This window comes from Elephas maximus, chromosome 9 (genome assembly GCF_024166365.1).
Source record: "Elephas maximus indicus isolate mEleMax1 chromosome 9, mEleMax1 primary haplotype, whole genome shotgun sequence".
In the NCBI taxonomy this organism is placed as follows: Eukaryota; Metazoa; Chordata; class Mammalia; order Proboscidea; family Elephantidae; genus Elephas; species Elephas maximus.
The window spans coordinates 55,242,815-55,262,472 of record NC_064827.1 but is presented as its reverse complement, the minus strand read 5'-3'; the positions used below and the strand labels follow the sequence as shown (position 1 = coordinate 55,262,472).

Below are 19,658 nucleotides of genomic sequence, written 5' to 3'. Positions count from 1 at the left end.
TGAAAACAGGACGATCAATAAGGAAGACCAAAGAAGAACTAATGCCTTTGAATTACGGTGTTGAAGAATATTAAATATACCATGGACCACCAAAGAATGGACAAATCTGTCTTGGAAGAAGTACAACCAGGGTGCCCCTTAGAAGCAAGGATGGCAAGATTAAGTCTCATATACTTTGGGGACGTTATCAGGAGGGACCAGGCCCTGGAGAAAGATATCATGCTTGGTAGAGTAGAGGGTCAGCAAAAAAGAGGAAGACCCTCAATGAGATGGACTGACACAGTGGCTGCAACAATGGGCTCAAACATAACAAGGACTGTGAGGATGATTCAGGACTGGTCACTGTTTTGTCCTGTTGTACATAGGATCGCTATGAGTCAGAATCGGCTCGATGGTACCTAACAACAACATATATTATTAAAATGGCCACTACCCTCCAAATTGATCGATAAATTCAATGCAATCCCTATCAAAAACCCAGCTGGTTTCTTTGCAGAAACTGTCAAGCTGATCCTAAAATCTATATATAAATTCAAAAGAGCCAAAATAGTAAATTCTGAAAAAGGACAAAGTTGGAAAACTAACACCTCTCAATTTTAAACTTACTACAAAGCTACAAGAATCAAGACAGTGTGGTACTAACATACAGATAGACAAAGAGATAATGGAATAGAAGTGAGAATCCAGAATAAACCCTCAGAGTTACAGTTAATTGATATTCAACAAGATGCCAAGACAATTCAATGAGGGGAGGAATAGTCTTTTCAACATTCCATATGTCAAAGAATGAAGTTGGACCCTTCCTCATATCACACACAAAAATGAACTTAAATGGCTCACAGACCTAAGTGTATGAGATAGAACTGTATAACTCTTAGATGTAAAACAGAGGTAAATCTTCATGACACTGGATTTGGTAATGGTTTCTCACATATGACACCAAAAGCACAAACACCAAAGGAAAAAATAGATAAATTGGTTCATCAAAATTAAAAACGTTCATGCTTCAAAGGACACATTCAAGAAAGTAAAAGAAAAAAAAAAAAAAAACCACAGAATGGGAGAGAATATTTGCAAATCATATATTTGATAATGGCATACTATTCACAACACATATAGAATTCTTACAACTCAACATTAAAAAGGTAACCCAATTAAAAATAGGCAAAGGACTTGAATAGACATTTCTCCAAAGAAGAATTACAAATACTACAGATGTTAACATCACTAGTCATAAGAGAAATGCAAGTCAGAAGGGACCAGCCCCTGGAGAAGGACATCATGCTCCGTAGAGGGGCAGCAAAAAAGAGAAAGACCCTCGACGAGACAGAATGACACAGTGGCTGCAGCAATGCGCTCAAGCCTAACAACGATTGTGACAATGCCATGAGTCGGAACCAACTCAAAGGCCCCTAACAACAACAAGTTGACTATAATAAAAAAGACAGATAATACAAGTGTTAAAAAGGAAGAAGAGAAATCAGAACTCCCACATACTGTTAGTGGAAATGTAAAATTGTGCAGCCACTTTGGAAAACTGTCAGTTCCTCAAAAAGTTAAACACAGTGTTACCATATGACCCAGCAATTGCATTCCTAGGATCATATACCAAAGAGAAATGAAAACATATGTCCACAAAAAACTTATACACAACAGTAGTACTGTTCATAAGAGCCAAAAAGTGGAAACAACACAAACACCCGTCAACCGATGAATGGATAACAAAATGTGGTCTATCCATATGATAGAATATTATTTGACAATAATACAGAATAAAGTACTGACACATACTACGACATGGATGAACCTTAAAAACATTATGCTAAGTAAATGAAAACAGTCACAAAAGGCCACATATTGTATGATTTCATTTATATGACATGCCAAAGTAAACAAAGCCATAGAGATAGAAAGTAGATTAGTGGTTGCATATGGCTGGGGGGTTTGAGGAGAAATGGGATGTGACTGCTAACGGGTACAGGGTTTCCTTTTGGGGCGATAAAAATGTTGCAATATTGATTACAGTGATGGTTGTGCAACTCTATTAATATACTAAAAACCATTGAATTGTACACATTCAATAGTTCATTGTATAGTGGTATGTGAATTATATCTCAACAAAGCTGTTAAAAAAAACATATAAAGCTCAAAATTTTAGGACTGGGAGGGGAGGTCATGTGTGAAGAAAATTTTTCCTCAGATATCTGGAGTACTTGAATTATAGACACAGATCCCCTCCACTGCAGAGACCACTGAAACTAAAATAAATGATCCCTAAAAGGACATGGTTGTTTCTTAAAGTTTATATAATACATACTGCTTTCCTTTTAAGAATCCTGTGGGTAAAATTTTAGCCAAAAACATCTAGTCCGATATACAGTTAGCTATAAAATTTCTCTAGGCTTAAATGATAATCTTATTTTAAAATTAACTGTGAGAAGAGAACAATCCCTAATAATGGTAAAAATAATAATAATCACAATTAGCCTCATGATACAGCTACAAATAAAGTTCCTAAGATATGAAAGACACAGTGATAGAATGGCATGCATCATTTCCATTCCTCTCAACAAGCATACAATGATGATGAAAAAACTGGGATTCAGAGACACTGAGTGACTTATCTATTCAGGGATTAGACAGCAAAAGTAGGATTTAAATCCAAGACTGTTTCTAAAAGCTCTTACACCATACTGTCTCCTATCTTCAAAAGGGAATAAAGCTTTCAGCCAGGCAATAATAATAAAGATTGACTACAGATAGGTCCTAATATAAAATCTTGAAATTTTAAAAACCTAATGGAACTCAGAGAACATCTCGCCCAGGTACCTCATCTTACAAATGAGACAACAGTGCCTGTGTACTCTCTCATCAGCCTTGGCTACCTCCATTATTCTCTGGCCTCCATTAACTGCTAGCCTATCTTCAAGTTTTTACTAACAGACTCTGCATAAAGAAAAACGGAGTCACAGAAGAACTATGTTTCAGACAGTCACAGATATGCTGAATAAACACTCAAAATTTATCTTTTTAAAATGTAATAACAATAAAAATAAACGCTCTTATTACTTGCCTAATATGCAGAAGAATGTTTATACAGGATTTGTAGAACTGATTTGTAGTTACTTGAAGTCTTACCTTTGTGGCTACAAGAAAGACAGTATAGAAGAACATCAGATTATGCTTTGATATTGCCAGATGCTTGGTGTGCTGGAATGTGAACATAAGTGACCCCAGGAGGGTTACCTTGGAAGGGCTGCAAATAAAACACATTTTAAGTGAGTAAGAAGTGAGCTCTACATTTCTCAAAGCACTCTGCAAAATGCTAATTTAATGGGTTATTAATAGATATAACACAAAAATGAGTTCTGAGAGCATACTAAGAAAGTTTTGGGAAATTTGAGTTATTATCAAGTTAAACAGGTTTTTTTCACAGCACATATTATCAGAGAGAGATTTTAGTAAGTTCATATGTAGTGTGATTTCAACAAGGAGAGAAAGTTTCTATGTACAGTATTACTGAAATGTATCTGACCATACAACACTTTTTTCACAAAGGATCTGAAAGGCCCATGTTCTATGGCATGACTTGGAAAAATAGCTTAGTCTACTAAGAGAAAACTTACAGTCGTAAACCAGCTCTCTGGGGTGTGGAGGGGAGGGGGAAGCCCTGATTTGCAGCATTTGCCCATTTCCATGGTAATAAATATCTCATGATTGCCAATTTCAGGCTGTCAACATGATGTCACCAGGCATAGAATTGACAGGAGGTGCACAAAATTGGCTCTCATGAATCACTATGAGCCAGCAACTACACATCATTGCTTACAGCTTTAACTAATATCTTAATTTTAAAATTATAACATCTAGAAGATACTAGTCTACCAAATAAGAAACACTGCCTTCATGTCATATATTTGCTACATATTTAAATTATATCTCAGTAACAGATCATTGTCCAGCTCTTTATGCTTACAACAAGAAAAACAAATTATAAACTCTTAGAATTCCACATTGCAAAATATGACAAATTTTAAAATACCCATAAGCCATTTCACGAAGTGAAAAGTAAGTTATTTATGTACTACAAACTAAGGACTGAGTTCAAAACAGGGTTAAGTCTGGACAACAGGAGTTTGGATCTCGCATAACAAGTTGATTAGACAAGGTTCATGTCTTAAAACAGTGATCTCTAAACTTTTTTGATTGTACATCCCTGTTGGTGGTGCAAATGGTTAAGTGCTGGGCTGCTAACTGAAAGGCTGGCAGTTCGAATCCACCCAGAAGAGCCTTGGAATAAAGGCCTGGAGATCTATTTCTGAAGGGCCACTGCCACTGAAAGCCCTACGCACAGTTTTACTCTGAAACACACAGGGTCACCATGAGTAGGAATCGACTCAACAGAAACTTTTTTTTTAACTGGTAAAAAAAAATGTTTTAAAACACCCCCTAATAGATGCTTGTCGCTTACTTTAGAAACCATATGCATGTATGATAATACTATAAAATGTGCACAAAACTGAAATTAAAAGGAGATTTTAAAAAATACAATTAGATTTATCTTAATGTCATTCTGCTGCTGTTTGTGTTTGGTTCCTGGCTCATCACATGTGTCCTCATATTCTATTTTGGATAACCTTCTGTTAAAGCGTAATTTCAGAAGAGTTGAACATAAGCAACAAGGATTTTGTAGACAATAAATTAGGGTAGGGCGTTGGGAAAGAGCTTAGATTTAAGGGAAAGTTCATTTTAAATCAGGGCATGCAATTTTTTAGCAGAACAGGGATGTAGTTAATTAGAGAACTCTTATACTTGCTATCTTAATTTCCTATGAAACTAGAAAACAAGTTATGTGCTTCCAAAATGCAATGGTGGGATAATAATAGGATAACAGTTATAATCATTCCCAATCTAAATGGGAGAAAAAAGAATGAAAAAGGGGGACACTAGGCCTAAGCAATTTTGAAATCCAACAGGGCAAACTCCATTTGGTTTCAAGGCCTGAGAAGAATCCTCTGTGGCTTGAGGCTCCATCCTCTTGGCCCATGGCTCTGACCTCTAGGCTAGCAGCTCCTATCTTGGAGTCATTCTTCCTCTTCTGAAAGAGCAGCAAAAGTTTGCAGATGAGCAGTTTTATCAGCCTATTTCTTCCTGTAGAATTTTGGGACTTTGACAGCCTTCTTTTATTTCATCCTGTCTCTTTTCTTTTCAGTCCAAAGTGACAGTGTTTCTGGTAATATAACATTCTCAAAACTGTAAATCTCCTGTGTATGTCACAGGGATCCACACCATTAGACAAAAGGGTCCACATAGAATAATTCCTAGATAGCACCATCTCTATCCCAGGTTTCTGCTGAGATAGCTGAATGGATCCATGAGCCATACACCTTGCCTCTTCAGCACTGGCAAAAGGTTGTCCAGCCACACACCTGACCCGCTCTCCAGAGCATGCTTTCCTAACAGTGAATCTCCTAATTTTAGCATCTTTTACAATCTGGATGGGAGAAAATTTCCCAAATCATTAAGTCCTGGTTTCTTTTTGTTTAAAAGTTACTTCCTCAACTTATCTCTTTCCTCTCGTATTTCATGACAAAAGGCAAGAAGAAACTGGGCCATATTTTCAATACTTTGCTTGGAAATATCCCCAGCAAAATATCTAAATTTATCACTTACAAGTTCTACCTTCCATACAACTATAGGGCATAATACGGCTAAGTTTTCTGCCACTATATAACAAGGATCACCTTCCCAACAGTTTCCAATAATACAGTCCTCATTTCCTTCTGAGCTATCCCCAGAAATGCTTTTAACATTCACATTTCTACCAACATTATATTTATGACAATATATGTATTCTCTAAGACCATATGGGCTTTCTCTACCATGCTCCTCACTTCCTTCTCAGCCCTCACCAAAAAAGCCTTTAACGTCCATGTTTCTATCAATAGCTTAAGGCAATCTAGGCTTTTTTGTCATGTGCCTCAAAATTCTTCCAGTTCCTACCCAATATCCAGTACCAAAACCACTTCCACATTTTTAGGTATTTGTTACAGGCACACCCCACTTCCCGGTACTAAAATCTGTATTAGTTTCCTTTGGCTGCTCTAACAAACTACACCAACTCCTCGCTCATCAACATGATTCGGTTTCAAAGACCAGGTTGTTATGCAAAAATCTGCACTATATGAAAATGGAGGATGACCATATCAGATCACAAAATGCAAGATGACTACATCATTACACAACTGCCAAATTTATCATTACACAACTGCCAAATTACATCATTACATAACTGCCAAACCACTGAGAATCATGGCCCAGCCAAGGTGACACATAACCTTAACCATCACAGTCAGCACTGACCTTGCCTCATGCCTTGGTGTTCGTTACTGCCAGACATATGTTGTTAATGCATAAAACAGTCGTATAATAGATTTGTTTTGCTAATGTTGTAAATGCAAAATGTCAGATAACAAGATAATTGTTGAGTGAGGAATAGGCATACTACAAACTCAGTGGCTTAAAGCAACAGAAATTTATTCTCTCACAGTCTGGAGACCAGAAGGCCAAAGTCAGTAACAAAACCAAGATGTTAGCGTGGTCACACTCTCTTCGGAAGCTCTAAGGGAGAACCTACTACTCCTTGCCTTTTTCAACTTCTGGTGGCTGCCAGTATTCCATGGCTTGTGGATGCATAATTCATCTCTGCCTCCACCATTACATTACCTTCTTTTCTTCTATGTGTGGTCAACTCTTCCTCTGCCCTCCCCTTATAAGCAAACATTCAGTTGCATTTAGGGCCTGTTACGGATTGAACTGTGTCCCCCCCAAAAAATGTGTGTCTACTTGGCTAGTCCATGATTCCCAGTATTATGTGACTGTCCACCATTTTGTCATATGATGTGATTTTCCTGTGTTATAAACCCTACCTCTATGATGTGAATGAGGTGGGATTAGCAGCAGTTATGTTAATGAGGCAGGACTCAATCTACAAAATTGGGTTGTGTCTTGAGTCAATCTCTTTTGAGATATAAAAGAGAGAAGCGAGCAGAGAGACATGAGGACCTCATACTACCAAGAAAGAAGCACCACAAGCACGGCGTGTCGTTTGGACCTGGCGTCCCTGCACTGAGAAGCTCCTTGACCAGGGGAAGATTGATGACAAGGACCTACCCCCAGAGTCAACAGAGACAGAAAGGCTTTCCCTGGAGCTGGCACCCTGAATTCAAACTTCTAGCCTCCTAGACTGTGAGAGAATAAATTTCTCTTTGTTAAACCCATCCACTTGTGGTATTTCTGTTACAGTAGCACTAGATAACTAAGGCAGGGCCCACCTGAATAATCCATGATAATCTCCCCATCTGAAAATTCTTAATTTAATCACATCTGCAAAGACCCCTTTTCCATATATAGGTTTCAGTTATTAGGGCCTGATATATTCTCCCCTATATTTCTTTTTGGGAGGTGCAGCCCTGGTGGCGCAGTGGTTAAGAGTTTGGCTGCTAACCAAAAGGTTGACAGTTCAAATCCACCAGTTGCTCCTTGAAAACCCTATGGGGCTGTTCTTTGTCCTATAGGGTTGCTATGAGTCAGGATCAACTTGACAGCAACAGGTTTGGTTTTGGGGTTTTTTTAGAGCCAAGGGGGCAGTAATACATGATGAATAAGTAAGTTATGTGTTAGAAGGTGATATGCGCTATCGGAAAAAAAAAAATAGGGGAGGTATTGCAAATTTAAATGGAGCATTCCTCACTGAGAAGGTACTGTGAGAAAGTACTTTGAGCCGTGAAGATATCTGGGGGGAATTATTCTAGGCAGAGAGAAAAGCTAGTCTAAACCAGAGCACACCTGGCTTTTCGAGGAACAGCAAGAAGATTTCTGCAACGATAGAGAAGAAGGAGCAAAAGAGGTGAAGCCAAGGCAAACTGGATGCAGGGGAGAGGCAGATCTTGAAGGGCCTTATAGAGAGTCACTGCAAAGTTTTGAATGAAGGAGAAACACAATTTGACGTGTTATAAAAGCCCCAAGGAATGTTTTATGGAAAACCTTGGATTTTCTTTCAAGGCATATACCTCAAAATGAGGGCAATTTCACCCTTAATATCCCTAATTTCTTGTTTGTAACTTATTTTCAATCAAAGCCTCCTCTATTCCATTTCTAAACTACTTCCTTTAAACTTTAAGGGGTATTTTCCAAGTTACATATCCTAGAATTTGTTGGTTCACTCAAATACATACTTCATCATTCTTACTGTTTCTCAACCTTCATTTTTAATCCCTTCTAAACTCAATGCTGCCAAGTCAATTCCAACTCATAGTGACCCTAAAAGACAGAGCAGAACTGCCGCCATAGGGTTTCCAAGGCTGTAATCTTTACGAAAGCAGACTGTCACATCTTTCTCCCGCAGAGCAGCTGTTGAGTTCAAACTACTGACTTTTGGGTTAGCAGCTGAGCACTTAACCACTGATCCTCAGGGCTCCTTGGCCCATTCTAATGAGTCTAATTTTTACATGTCTTTCTTTACCTTGCTTATGATGGCCACTAATCCCGAAGTCTTTTCCTTTTTGAATTGTGAGAGCAGCAACTGTATCTTTCATTTCATTTTCAGATCCATCAGGGATGTATATGTGGCTTATTTAAGACTGGGTCAGTATCTTTAGAGAACACCTAACAATTAGATTCTCTTAAATGAACGCAAAAGGTAGTTTGCATCTTATAAGTAAAGAGCGGGTTATTCCTTCTAATCTTTTTTTATTTTTATGGGGAATTGAGCTCAACTATCATTATTTTTTAATTAGCTCATAGGGTTTTATGATAAGGTATTGATTTGTTCCCATAAGCTTGATATTTTACTACCAGAACTGAAATCTGGGTGACATCACAGTTACTAATGAAAATGTCAAGAGTCTGCAATTGATTAATTTCCATACCGAAAAGTCTGTTCCTGTGTAGTTCTCTCCCCACAATCCTACAACAATCCAGAACTTTTGTTTTGTTTTCTGAAGGGGGCAGGCGGAGGACACACAAAGAAGAGAATCAGTATTTGTTTTAAGACTACATTTGAAATAACAGACTTTTTCAAAGAATAAAGTTTGCTGGTTCTCTTTCCATATATTATTAGTAAGTATTTTTAGCAGCACACTTCATGCACATTTAGAGTTCCCAAGATGTTCTTTAAAACAACTTTGATAAGATTCAAGGATAAAAAGCTGGGTTTCACTATACTTTATGCCAACTTACTAAGACATCTTCAGCCATTCATCAGCTTCTGGTTTCCAAGTTCCCTTCATCAACTGCTCAAAATTTGTAATAATGCTACCACCGGCACCTGAAAATAACAATAATAACAACAGTATTTAACCAGAATATTTAGCCAATTTTTACTGAAAAAATAATTGAGATGGAGTCATAATTCTATCTCCTAATTTAAAATTCTAAGAGGATCCCTAAAACACACTTCTTGGAAGGAAGAAAAAAGTTGCCTTGTATATTCATGGATTGAGACAATTGCGATTCTTCCCTTTCACTACCACAGCAACTGTCCATTGTACTATAACTAAGGTTAACATGGACGGGGCCTCAGGCACAGAGATCTGGCTAGATAGAGGCTTGTTTCAGACCTGGGGGGCAGGGAAATCCCCTGATTTATTATTTCTTTCCCGGATATGGTAAGTTTTAGGTGCAGTACACTGTATCTCACTAATGTAAGTAAAAAAAAAAAAAAAGTAAGTAAAAGAAATTTATTCAATTCCCACATATAAAACAAGTCACCACTAAAGGCAAGTCATACAGAGTGAACATGAACCCCAAATCAATCATATTTACTATTTCCAAGTTATTCATGGCTAAAACACACTCACACAGAAAAGACACAGCAGTGTATTTTATTTACAAGTGCCACGTGATTGCTTAGGTAAGCTTGTTTCATTTATGGTGGTTCTGCACCTTAACTAAGAATTCCTCTGGTGTTGATGTTCCAAATCAAACCGATTAAAAACCTTATACTGTAAAACAATCAGGCTCAAAATAATGACTAATGATAGTAAAAAGTACTAGCTTTGAATTAACTTTACTAACAACAGAAACAAGGCTTCCATCTTCCATCTTATTAAAGTATGTGGTCCCCATTAATGTAACTACAGAACTGTTCAATAGTTGTGGTACATCAGTATCAGAATACTCAGGAACACATATTGTTAATATTACCTCGGGCCCATCCAATAGCTATCATGACTATCCAGCCATTTTTGTAATAGCTATTAGCATGTGTGACTCCACCTACTATTTTCCAAGTTCTGGTCACTTCCTTCATTCCTGCAGCCAAGAGTTGAACAGGTAGAAAAGAATAGGCCTGGCAAACTAGGTCACATGGGCAAAAAAATATAATATACCTGAAATTAAAATTTAAATATTTTAATATATCAATGGAATCAGAAGAACAGAAATAAAGATCCAGTATATCAACAACAGTCATTTGGCAAAATGCAACAAATGGAATTATTCAAATAAATATGGAATTTTACTTCAAAAAAAGCATAGATTGGGTAGAAGGTCATTTTTTATAATCACATAAACCATACATAAAATCTACCAAAAGGTCATTATCAGAGGGGAGCATGAATTTTGGACTTCTAAACATACTAAATACACATAAACATGCTAAATATACAAAAAGTATTTACCAAGTTCCTAATTTGTACATACATGTTTTAGAATCTAAGTGTTGAATCCACCAATAAGATAAAGCAAATGTATAATCACTTCTAGGGGTAAAGACTCCTCTAGCTATATAGTGTCTGTCCTCTGGGAAAGGGAATTAAAATAGCCCTTGGCATAATAAAATCTATTAAGAAAACATTCTGGATCCCACTTTGAAGAGTGGGGTCTGGGGTCTTAAACGCCAGCAAGCAGCCATCTAAGATGCATCAATTGGTCTCAACCCACCTAGATCAAAGGAGAATGAAGAACACCAAGGACACAAGGCGATTACGAGCCCAAGAGACAGAAAGGGTCACATGAACCAGAAACTACATCATCCTGAGACCAGAAGAACTAGATGGTGCCCGGCTACAACCGATGACTGCCCTGACAGGGAACACAACAGAGAACCCCTGAGGGAGCAGGAGAGCAGCGGGATGCAGACCCCAAATGCTCATAAGACCAGACTTAATGGTCTGACTGAGACTGGACCCCAGTGGTCATGGCTCCCAGACCTTCTGTTGGCCCAGGACAGGAACCATTCCCGAAGCCAACTCTTCAGACATGGATTGGACTGGACAATGTGTTAGAGAGGGATGCTGGTGAGGAGTGAGCTTCTTGGATCAGGTGGACACTTGAGACTATGTTGGCATCTCCTGCCCGGAAGGGAGATGAGAGGTTGGAGGGGGTTAGAAGCTGACAAAATGGACACGGAAAGAGAGAGCGGAGGGAGAGAGCGGGCTGTCTCATTAGGGGGAGAATAATTGGGAGTGCATAGCAAGGTATATATGGGCTTTTGCGTGAGAGACTGTATTCGTAAACTTTCACTTAAAGCACAATAAAAATTATTAAAAAAAAAAAAATAGCCCTTGGTAGCTACGTGAGGCTGCAATTCAACCCCCACTAACTTCTTCACCCAAGCCCCTTTGTGCAGTACATAAACTCTAACTATATAAAGATAGGTCACAATTCTCAAGGAGGCAGATTTGTGTTAAGGAAAAACATTTTCATATGAGGAAAGAATATGAAACTTCTTTAATTTACTTGAGTAAGGTTAAGTTTATAACCAATTAAATTGTGATACTGGTTTAAGAATAATTCATCCCTCCCAATTGGAGCCCTGCTGGTGCAGTGGTTAAGAGCTAAAGCTGTTAATCAAAGCATCAGCAGTTTGAATCCACTAGCCACTTCTTGGAAACTGTATGGGGCAGTTCTACTCTGTCCTATGGGGTTGCTATGAGTCAGACTTGATAGCAATGGGTTGTTGGTTTCAAGTTGTCATGGATTGAATTGCGTCCCCCCAAAATATCTGTCAATATGGCTAGGTCATGATTGCCTTGTATGATCGTATGATTGTCTACCAGTTTATCTTCTGATGTGATTTCCCTATGTGTCATAAATCCTATCACTATGATGTAATAAGATGGATTAGTGGCAATTATACTGACGAGGTCTACAAGATTAGGTACTGTCTTAAGCCAGTCTCTTTTGAGATATAAAAGAGAGAAATGAGCAAAGGGACACGGGGTACCTCATACCACCAAGAAAGCAGCACCGGGAGCACAGCGTCCTTTGGACTTAAGGTTCCTGCACTGAGATGCTCCCAGACTAAGGGAAGACTGATGACAAGGACCTTCCTCCAGAGCTGACAGAGAAAGCCTTCCCCTGGAGCTGACGCCCTGAATTTGGACTTGCAGCCTACTAGTCAGTGAGAGAATAAATCTCTCTTTGTTAAAGCCATCCACTTGTGGTATTTCTGTTAGAGCAGCACTAGATGACTAAGACCCAAGTGAATTATTTTCTTAAGCGTCATTTGTTCTAAACATCTGTTCAAGTAGTTTAACAGTAGTATTTATTAGAAACACACTACTTTTTTTCTCCGTTCTTAAAATACACTCTGGCACACAATTTTAGAACATACCTTCTTTCCAATGCATGAATGTAGTATTGTATCGCTTTTAAAAAAAGCTGTTAATCTTATTGCAATTCATGATTCATAAAGTCAGAATCCCTAAAAGTATTCAAGGAATATTAAATCTGTTTGCCAAAATACTGCTTCAGAGACCAAATACAAGATCCAACAGTTTGCTCAGCCTAAGCACCCCTTCTTCCTCATCTCCATCTACAAATTCCTTCCAATTAGTCAAGGTTCCACTCAAATGCTATCTTATCCATTGACTTTGGTGGTTTTGTTTTATTTAACCTTCCCATATCAGACTAAACTCTACTGGCTTATATAATTAAAACACTTGTCTCAGCATAGCTGTTTCTACATTCTTCCTTATAATGTAAAATAAAAGGCTATAATTATCATAATAAAGTACAATTGTCCTTAAATGGTAGGAACCATTCCTCTAATTACCCCCTAACCTAAAAACTCAGCATGATGAAAAGTAGCCCTTAATTAAATCATTTATTAGCAGTCAACCTGGAGGCAATTTACAAAATACATCAAAGAATCAGCTAATAATTAAAGAGTTTAAGAGAAAGGAATAAATTACCAGAGAGTAGAAAAAGCTTTTTGCAAACAACTGGTATGATTTTAAAATTTTTAATGTACATATAGTATTTTGCAAATCTCCCATAAACAACTGCCCCTTTGCCTTGAGACCAGAAGAACTGGATGGTGCCAGCTACCATTACTTAACATTGTAATCAAAGATTCTATAGAAGAATCCTGATTAAGAGAGAGAAAACGCAGAACATAATTTCAAACTCTCATGGAATCCAGACTTTCTGGAGCCACTGAGGCTGGATGAACCCCTTAAACTATTGCCTTGAGACAATTTTTAAACCTTAAACCAAAAATGTCCCCTGTAGTATTCTATAAACCAAACAATAAAAAGTTTAGCTTAATTAATAAAGAATGTCTGCCTTGAGCATGGTGTTCTTTTAAGATCTATATGGGATCAAACTGACAACAGCAACTCAAAAGATTAGAAAGAAAACTTAAGAGGGCAGTGAGTTTATGTCAATGGGGGAGGAACAACTGAGAAAAGGAGGGTGAGAATGGTTGCACAAATTGAAGAATGTGATCAATGTCCCTGAATTGTACATGTGGAAACTGCTGAACTGGTGTATGACCCGCTGTGTATATTTTCAACAACAAAAATAAATTTAAAAAATATATTGTGCAAGTCTTTATATACTACTGTCTCTAAATATATGACTAATTTCCATGAACTTGGTTAGGTATTTGGGAAAAAAGAGTACATACACTCACATCATTAATTTGAAAATGTGTTTTTAATAAAAAAATATTTTGGTATCTACTGTAAAATAGATTAAAAAAGAGGATTTGGTTTCACTTTGGCAGTAATGAATCCTCGAAGGCAAAACAGTTGAACAAAAAGAACACAAATGATCCTATTTTTATTTTCTACATCGAGCCTATCTTTAACATGAGTTAAAAATTTTACAATAAGATCCATCTTGGACTTTTTTACATTCAACTACGTGACATGAGATACGGTCTAAAATTACTGTTGTCATTTCTGAATAACTAAGTCTTTATCTAATTATATTTCTAAAGTACACCTACAATAACCTAACATTTGAAGCTGTTCTCCTTTTGTGTTAAAAAGCCACAGGGCAAAAGAATAATAATTTATTGTGCTCATTAGACTGCCAAGTAAATGTATCAGAACAATGCCTCCATCAACAATAATTCCTGCTCTATAACACAAATTTGCTTCTTAAAATTCCTTTAATGAATCACTCAGCCAATACTTATCAAGTAATCACCAAGTCCCTCTTTCTGGAAAGATTATAATGATTATATAGATTACCGAAAATTATTACATCTAAGGTACCTATAAACTGTAAAGCGCCTAAAGAAGATATATAAGAAAAAAAGAAATGAGAGGACAATTGATTTCTCAGATATTTTTAAGTCACATAGGTTAGATTAATGAGGAAAAAACAACAAAAAAATCATGTTACATAACAGAAGCAAGTCCAGAACAAAGGAGCCCTGGTGGCGCAGTGATTAAGTACTTGGCTGCCAACTGAAAGGTCAGCAGTTGGTACCCACTAGCCATTGTGATGAAGAAAGATGTTGTAATCTGCCTTCGTCAAGATTATAGCCTTGATAAACTTATGCAGGCAGTTCTATTCTGCCCTATAGGGTCACTATGAGTTGGAATCAACTCAAGGGTATACAATAAAAACAAAATGCTAGGCCACTGACACAAATGAAAGCTAAACCAGTTTAATAAAGGTGAGAGTAGAATTTAGATTTATACCAAGAATTGAGCATTGAGAAGCTTCCCAAGGTTAGTCACTGAGAACTCTGTTTTTATTTTGCTACTAATTCCACTCCTCTATCAAAAGAAATATTACTTAAATAAGTCAAAACAGAACAGTAAACTAAACAGAGTTCATATTAGTCCAATATGACGGCTTTGCTCCTGCTCTTACTATTCTAACAAATTAACAATTTTATGTGTACGATTCAAAGAAGATTATTTGTAGAATAACAAACTTGTGAAACTACCTTTTCTTGTATTTTTCTTCATATAAGTGCAGTTTCAGTCATACAAACGTGCAGTCCTTAATAATTGATAATAGCAAGTTTAAGGAAAACACATTAGAACACAAAAATCACTACATAGAAGAATCGTAAAATATTTATATCCCCTTTTTTAGAAACAGCTTCTCAGAAAGAAAAACCCTGTGATTATGTACACTATGTTCCAAACACTAAAGTACTGACATACAAAGTTATTGCTTCTCTTTGCCAGTAGATGGTGCTAAGCCCCAGATGTGCACACTATAAGCTATCGTACTAAACAAAGATGACCTTTCTTTCCAACAAGTGCATTCATGGAATCTCTGCTTCAGCTTGCTGGAGTTTAGAGTAAATCTCAAACACTACTTTATCCTTCAAATTAGAATCAAATGATGCAAAAATTACAGATTCGCTCTTAACATTAAAATCTTAAAAAGGAAAACAGTAAAATATACTATATTGTCTTTAAGCCAGCATCATCTTTTAAAATTAAGGGTCTGTGAACACAGAGACCAGGTTTGTACTTTCCGAGCAAAAACAACCCACTGCCTAGGTACAGACTAGAGAGCTACATGGCATAGGTTTGAATCCTGGCTCCAACAACTCAACAGCTGTGACACCTCGGGCACATTACGTAACCCCCGTGCCTCAGTTACACCATCCGTTAAAAAAGAACAAAATATCACCCTTCATCCAAAGATTAGGCAGGCCCATAAAACAAAACAAGACCAAGGGGGCATACCAGCCTAGGGGCAAGAACTAGAAGGCAGGAAGGGACAGGAAAGCTGATGATAGGGAACCCAAGGTCAAGAAGGGAGAATGTTGACATGTCGTGGGGTTGTTAACCAGTGTTATAAAACAATACGTGTACTAACTGTTTAATGAGAAGCCAGTTGTTCTGTAAACCTTCATCTAAAGTACAATTAAAAAAATAAATAAAACAAAATAGTACCTACCTCACAGGGGTCTTGTGAGGTTTAAACGAGATACTATACATAAAGCATCTAGAAAAGTACCTGAGATATAGTAAACTCTATATAAGTGGTTGTTATTATTGTTGTTGTATAATGCCTCCCTCCCAAAAAAATAACTAGAACCAGTACAAGTCTTCATCAACAGAAGAATAAGATACAGGTATTCATATAATGGAATACTACATAGCAGTGAGAAGAAATGTAAATAGTTACATAAAAAACACAGATGAATCTTAGTAACAATGTTGAGTGAAAAAAATAAAGTCCCAGTAAGCCATACGCAGTATAACACCCCATTTTAAAATATTACTCTAAGGTATAATACACAGTACTTGGCACACAGTTAACATAACAAAGTTCCTGCTCTGACAGAGCTCTCATTCTAGTGGCATGATAACAGGCCAACACAAAAATAAATAAATAAATATGTCAGGCAGTGATAAGTGAAAAATAAAGCAGGGTGATATGACAGTCATGGGATAATCAAACCAGTTGCCACCAGGTCAATTCCAGCACATGACGGTCCCATGTGTTTCAGAATAGAACTGCACTCCATAGGGTTTTCAACAGCTGTGATCTTTCCATAAGTAGATCACAAGGCCTTTTTCTAGAAGCACCTCTTGGTGGATTTGAACCACCAACCTTTCACTTAGCAGCCAAGCACGTCCCATTTACTCCACCCAGAGACTCCAGTAACAGGAACCAAAAAACCAAACCCGTTGCCACCAAGTAGATTCCGAATCATAGCGACCCTAAAGGACTGAGTAGAACTGCCCCCACAGGGTTTCCAAGGAGCGGCTTGTGGATTTGAACTGCTGACCTTTTGGTTAGCAGACAAGCTCTTAACCACTAGCCACCAGGGCTCCAGTAATGAGAAAGAAGGTGCAAATTTAGATAGATTAGTCGAGGAAGGCCTCTCTAATAAAAGAAAATTTGACCCTTCTGGGGAAAGAACACTCCAGAGAGAGGAAGCAAGTATAAAATCACTGAAGTAGAAGAATATTTCCATTGTCAAGAAATAGCAAAGCCAATGTGGTTAGAGGAGAATGAGCAAGGAGCAGAATAGAAAAATATTACATCAGAATGTAGAAGGAAAGATCTCATAGGGTCTTAGAAGCCATGGTAAGAATTTTCGACTTTGTGCTTAATAAAAAAAAAATCCTTGAGCATAAGGGTAAATATACTAACCTATTTTTAAATAATCATTTTGTGTGCTGTGTAAAGAAGCCCTGGTGGCACAGTGGTTAAGCACTTGGCTGCTAACCAGTCAGCAGTTCAAACCCACTAGCTACTCCACAGGAGAAAGATTTATCAGTTTGCTTCTGTAAAGACTGTTGTTGCTAGATGCCATCGAGTCAGTTCTGACTCACAGTGACCCTAAGTACAACAGAACAAAACACTGCCCAGTCCTGCGCCAGTCCTGTGGAGCTTCCAGACTAAGACAGACTAGGAAGAAGGACCTGGAGATCTACTTCTGAAAAAAATTGGCCAGTGAAAGTTTTATGGACAGCACTTGAACATTGTCTGATATAGTCCTGGAAGATGAGCCCCTCAGGTTAGAAGCCACTTAAAATGGGACTGGGGAAGAGCTGCCTCCTCAAAGTAGAGGTGACCTTAATGATGTGGATGGAGTCAAGCTTTCGGTTCTTCATTTACTGATGTGGCACAACTCAAAATGAGAAGAAACGACTGCAAACATTCATGAATAATCAGAATGTGGAGTGTACAAAGTATGAATCAAGGAAAATTGGAAGTTGTGAAAAATGAAATGGGATGTTTGAAGACTGAAATTCTAGGTATTAGTGAGCTGAAACAGACCGGTACTGGCCATTTTGAATCTGACAATCATATGGTCTCCTATGTCAGAAATGACAAATTGAAGAGGAATGCCATCACATTCATGGGCAAGAAGAAAATCTGAATATCTATCCATAAAAAGTACAGCCTTAGAAACCTGATGGGCAGTTCTACTCTGTCCTACGGGGCCCTGTAAGTCAAAATCAGCTCAACAGCGAAGAGAGCTATGTGGAGAACAGACTGGGCATCAAGGAGGATAATGGAAGAAGCAGCTAGACCACTTAGGAAGCTACTGCAATTGTCCAGGGAAAAAATGATGGTACCTAGTTGTCTTAGTCACCTAGTGCTGCCGTGCCGTAACAGATATACCCCAAGTGAATGGCTTTAACAAAGAGAAATTTATTTCCTCAGGATAAAGCAGGCTAAAAGTCCAAATTAAAGATGTCAGCTCCAGAGGAAGGCTTTCTCTCTCTGTCAGCTCTTGAAGAAGGTCCTTGTCCTCAATCTTCCTGTGGTCGAGCAATTTCTCAGGCACAGGGACCCCAGGTCCAAAGGACTTGCTCTGCTCCTGGTGCTGCTTTCTTGGTGGTATGAGGTCCCCAACTCTCTCCTTGCTTCCCTTTCCTTTTCTCTCTTGAGAGATAAAAGGTGGTGCTTGCCACACCCCAGGGAAACTCCTTTTACCTTGGATCAGGGAGGTGACCTGAATGAAGGTGGTGTTACAATCCCACACTAATCCTCTTAACATAAAATGAGAATCACAAAATGGAGGACAACCACACAATACTGGGAATCATGGCCTAACCAAGTTGATACACACATTTTTGGGGGCACATAATTCAATCCATGACACTAGCACTACAGGAATAGAAGCAGAAGTAATGGAAACTGTCAGGTTCTAGACACACGTTAAGGGCAAGACTTTTTTAGCCCTACTTTTTATACAGTTTCAGCATACACGCACACAAAAAATTTCTACAAAATGTTTACTATATTTTAAAAAATATTGCTACAGAAATAAAATTCTTTTAAAACACATAGCAACTGAACACTATAAGAAACAGTTAAACAAATATCTAATGAAAGACATTAGCTATAAACTATGAAGGCTCTAAAGTCAAACTTCTGGAACTGAGCCTATCAAAACCACTTATTAGGTATGAAAATTTTAGCAAAGTTTCTCTATGTCTCGGTTTTCTCATTTGTCAAATGAGAATAATAGTAAGAGCTACCTCATAGGACTCTTGTGATTAAATATGATAACGAATATAAAAATTCAGCAGGCATATGGTAAAAACTCAATAAATATTTGCTATCAAATTTATAATTTTACTCCTACCAGTTTGCACAGTCACAAGTCCCACTATTACTTTCTGCCGTTGTTACTATTACTTATGATATTCTGCTATGATTACATCATTTAAAAACATCACAATAAAAATAAACTTTGAATGTTCCTAACATGTTACGTATTTAATTAATATGGTTTAATCAAAAGCACAGTTCCTGTTTCAGCCGTAACAAAGCATTACGATACTATGTATTTTTTTAAATTCGATGGATCAATCTTTTTAATGATAACTGATGGAAGAATCCAAAGCAATGCCAACTAATGTTTTTTTTCTTCATTAAAAACTAATGTTTAAAGATCTCATGAGACTGCACGAGGCTCCAACGAT

The 19,658-nt window shown here is 37.6% G+C and overlaps 1 protein-coding gene across 1 annotated transcript in view; it reads right to left on the bottom strand.

Moving 5' to 3' along the window:
* The window catches only part of TMEM38B (transmembrane protein 38B), a 48,632-nt gene that overhangs the window by 16,598 nt on the left and 12,376 nt on the right, over positions 1–19,658 (bottom strand). The window contains exons 3-5 of the mRNA XM_049895436.1: positions 10,207–10,391; positions 9,241–9,328; positions 3,139–3,256 (exon numbers count right to left, since the gene is read on the bottom strand). Coding sequence (XP_049751393.1) covers positions 3,139–3,256; positions 9,241–9,328; positions 10,207–10,391 — 391 coding nt within the window. The remainder of the gene's footprint in view (positions 1–3,138; positions 3,257–9,240; positions 9,329–10,206; positions 10,392–19,658) is intronic.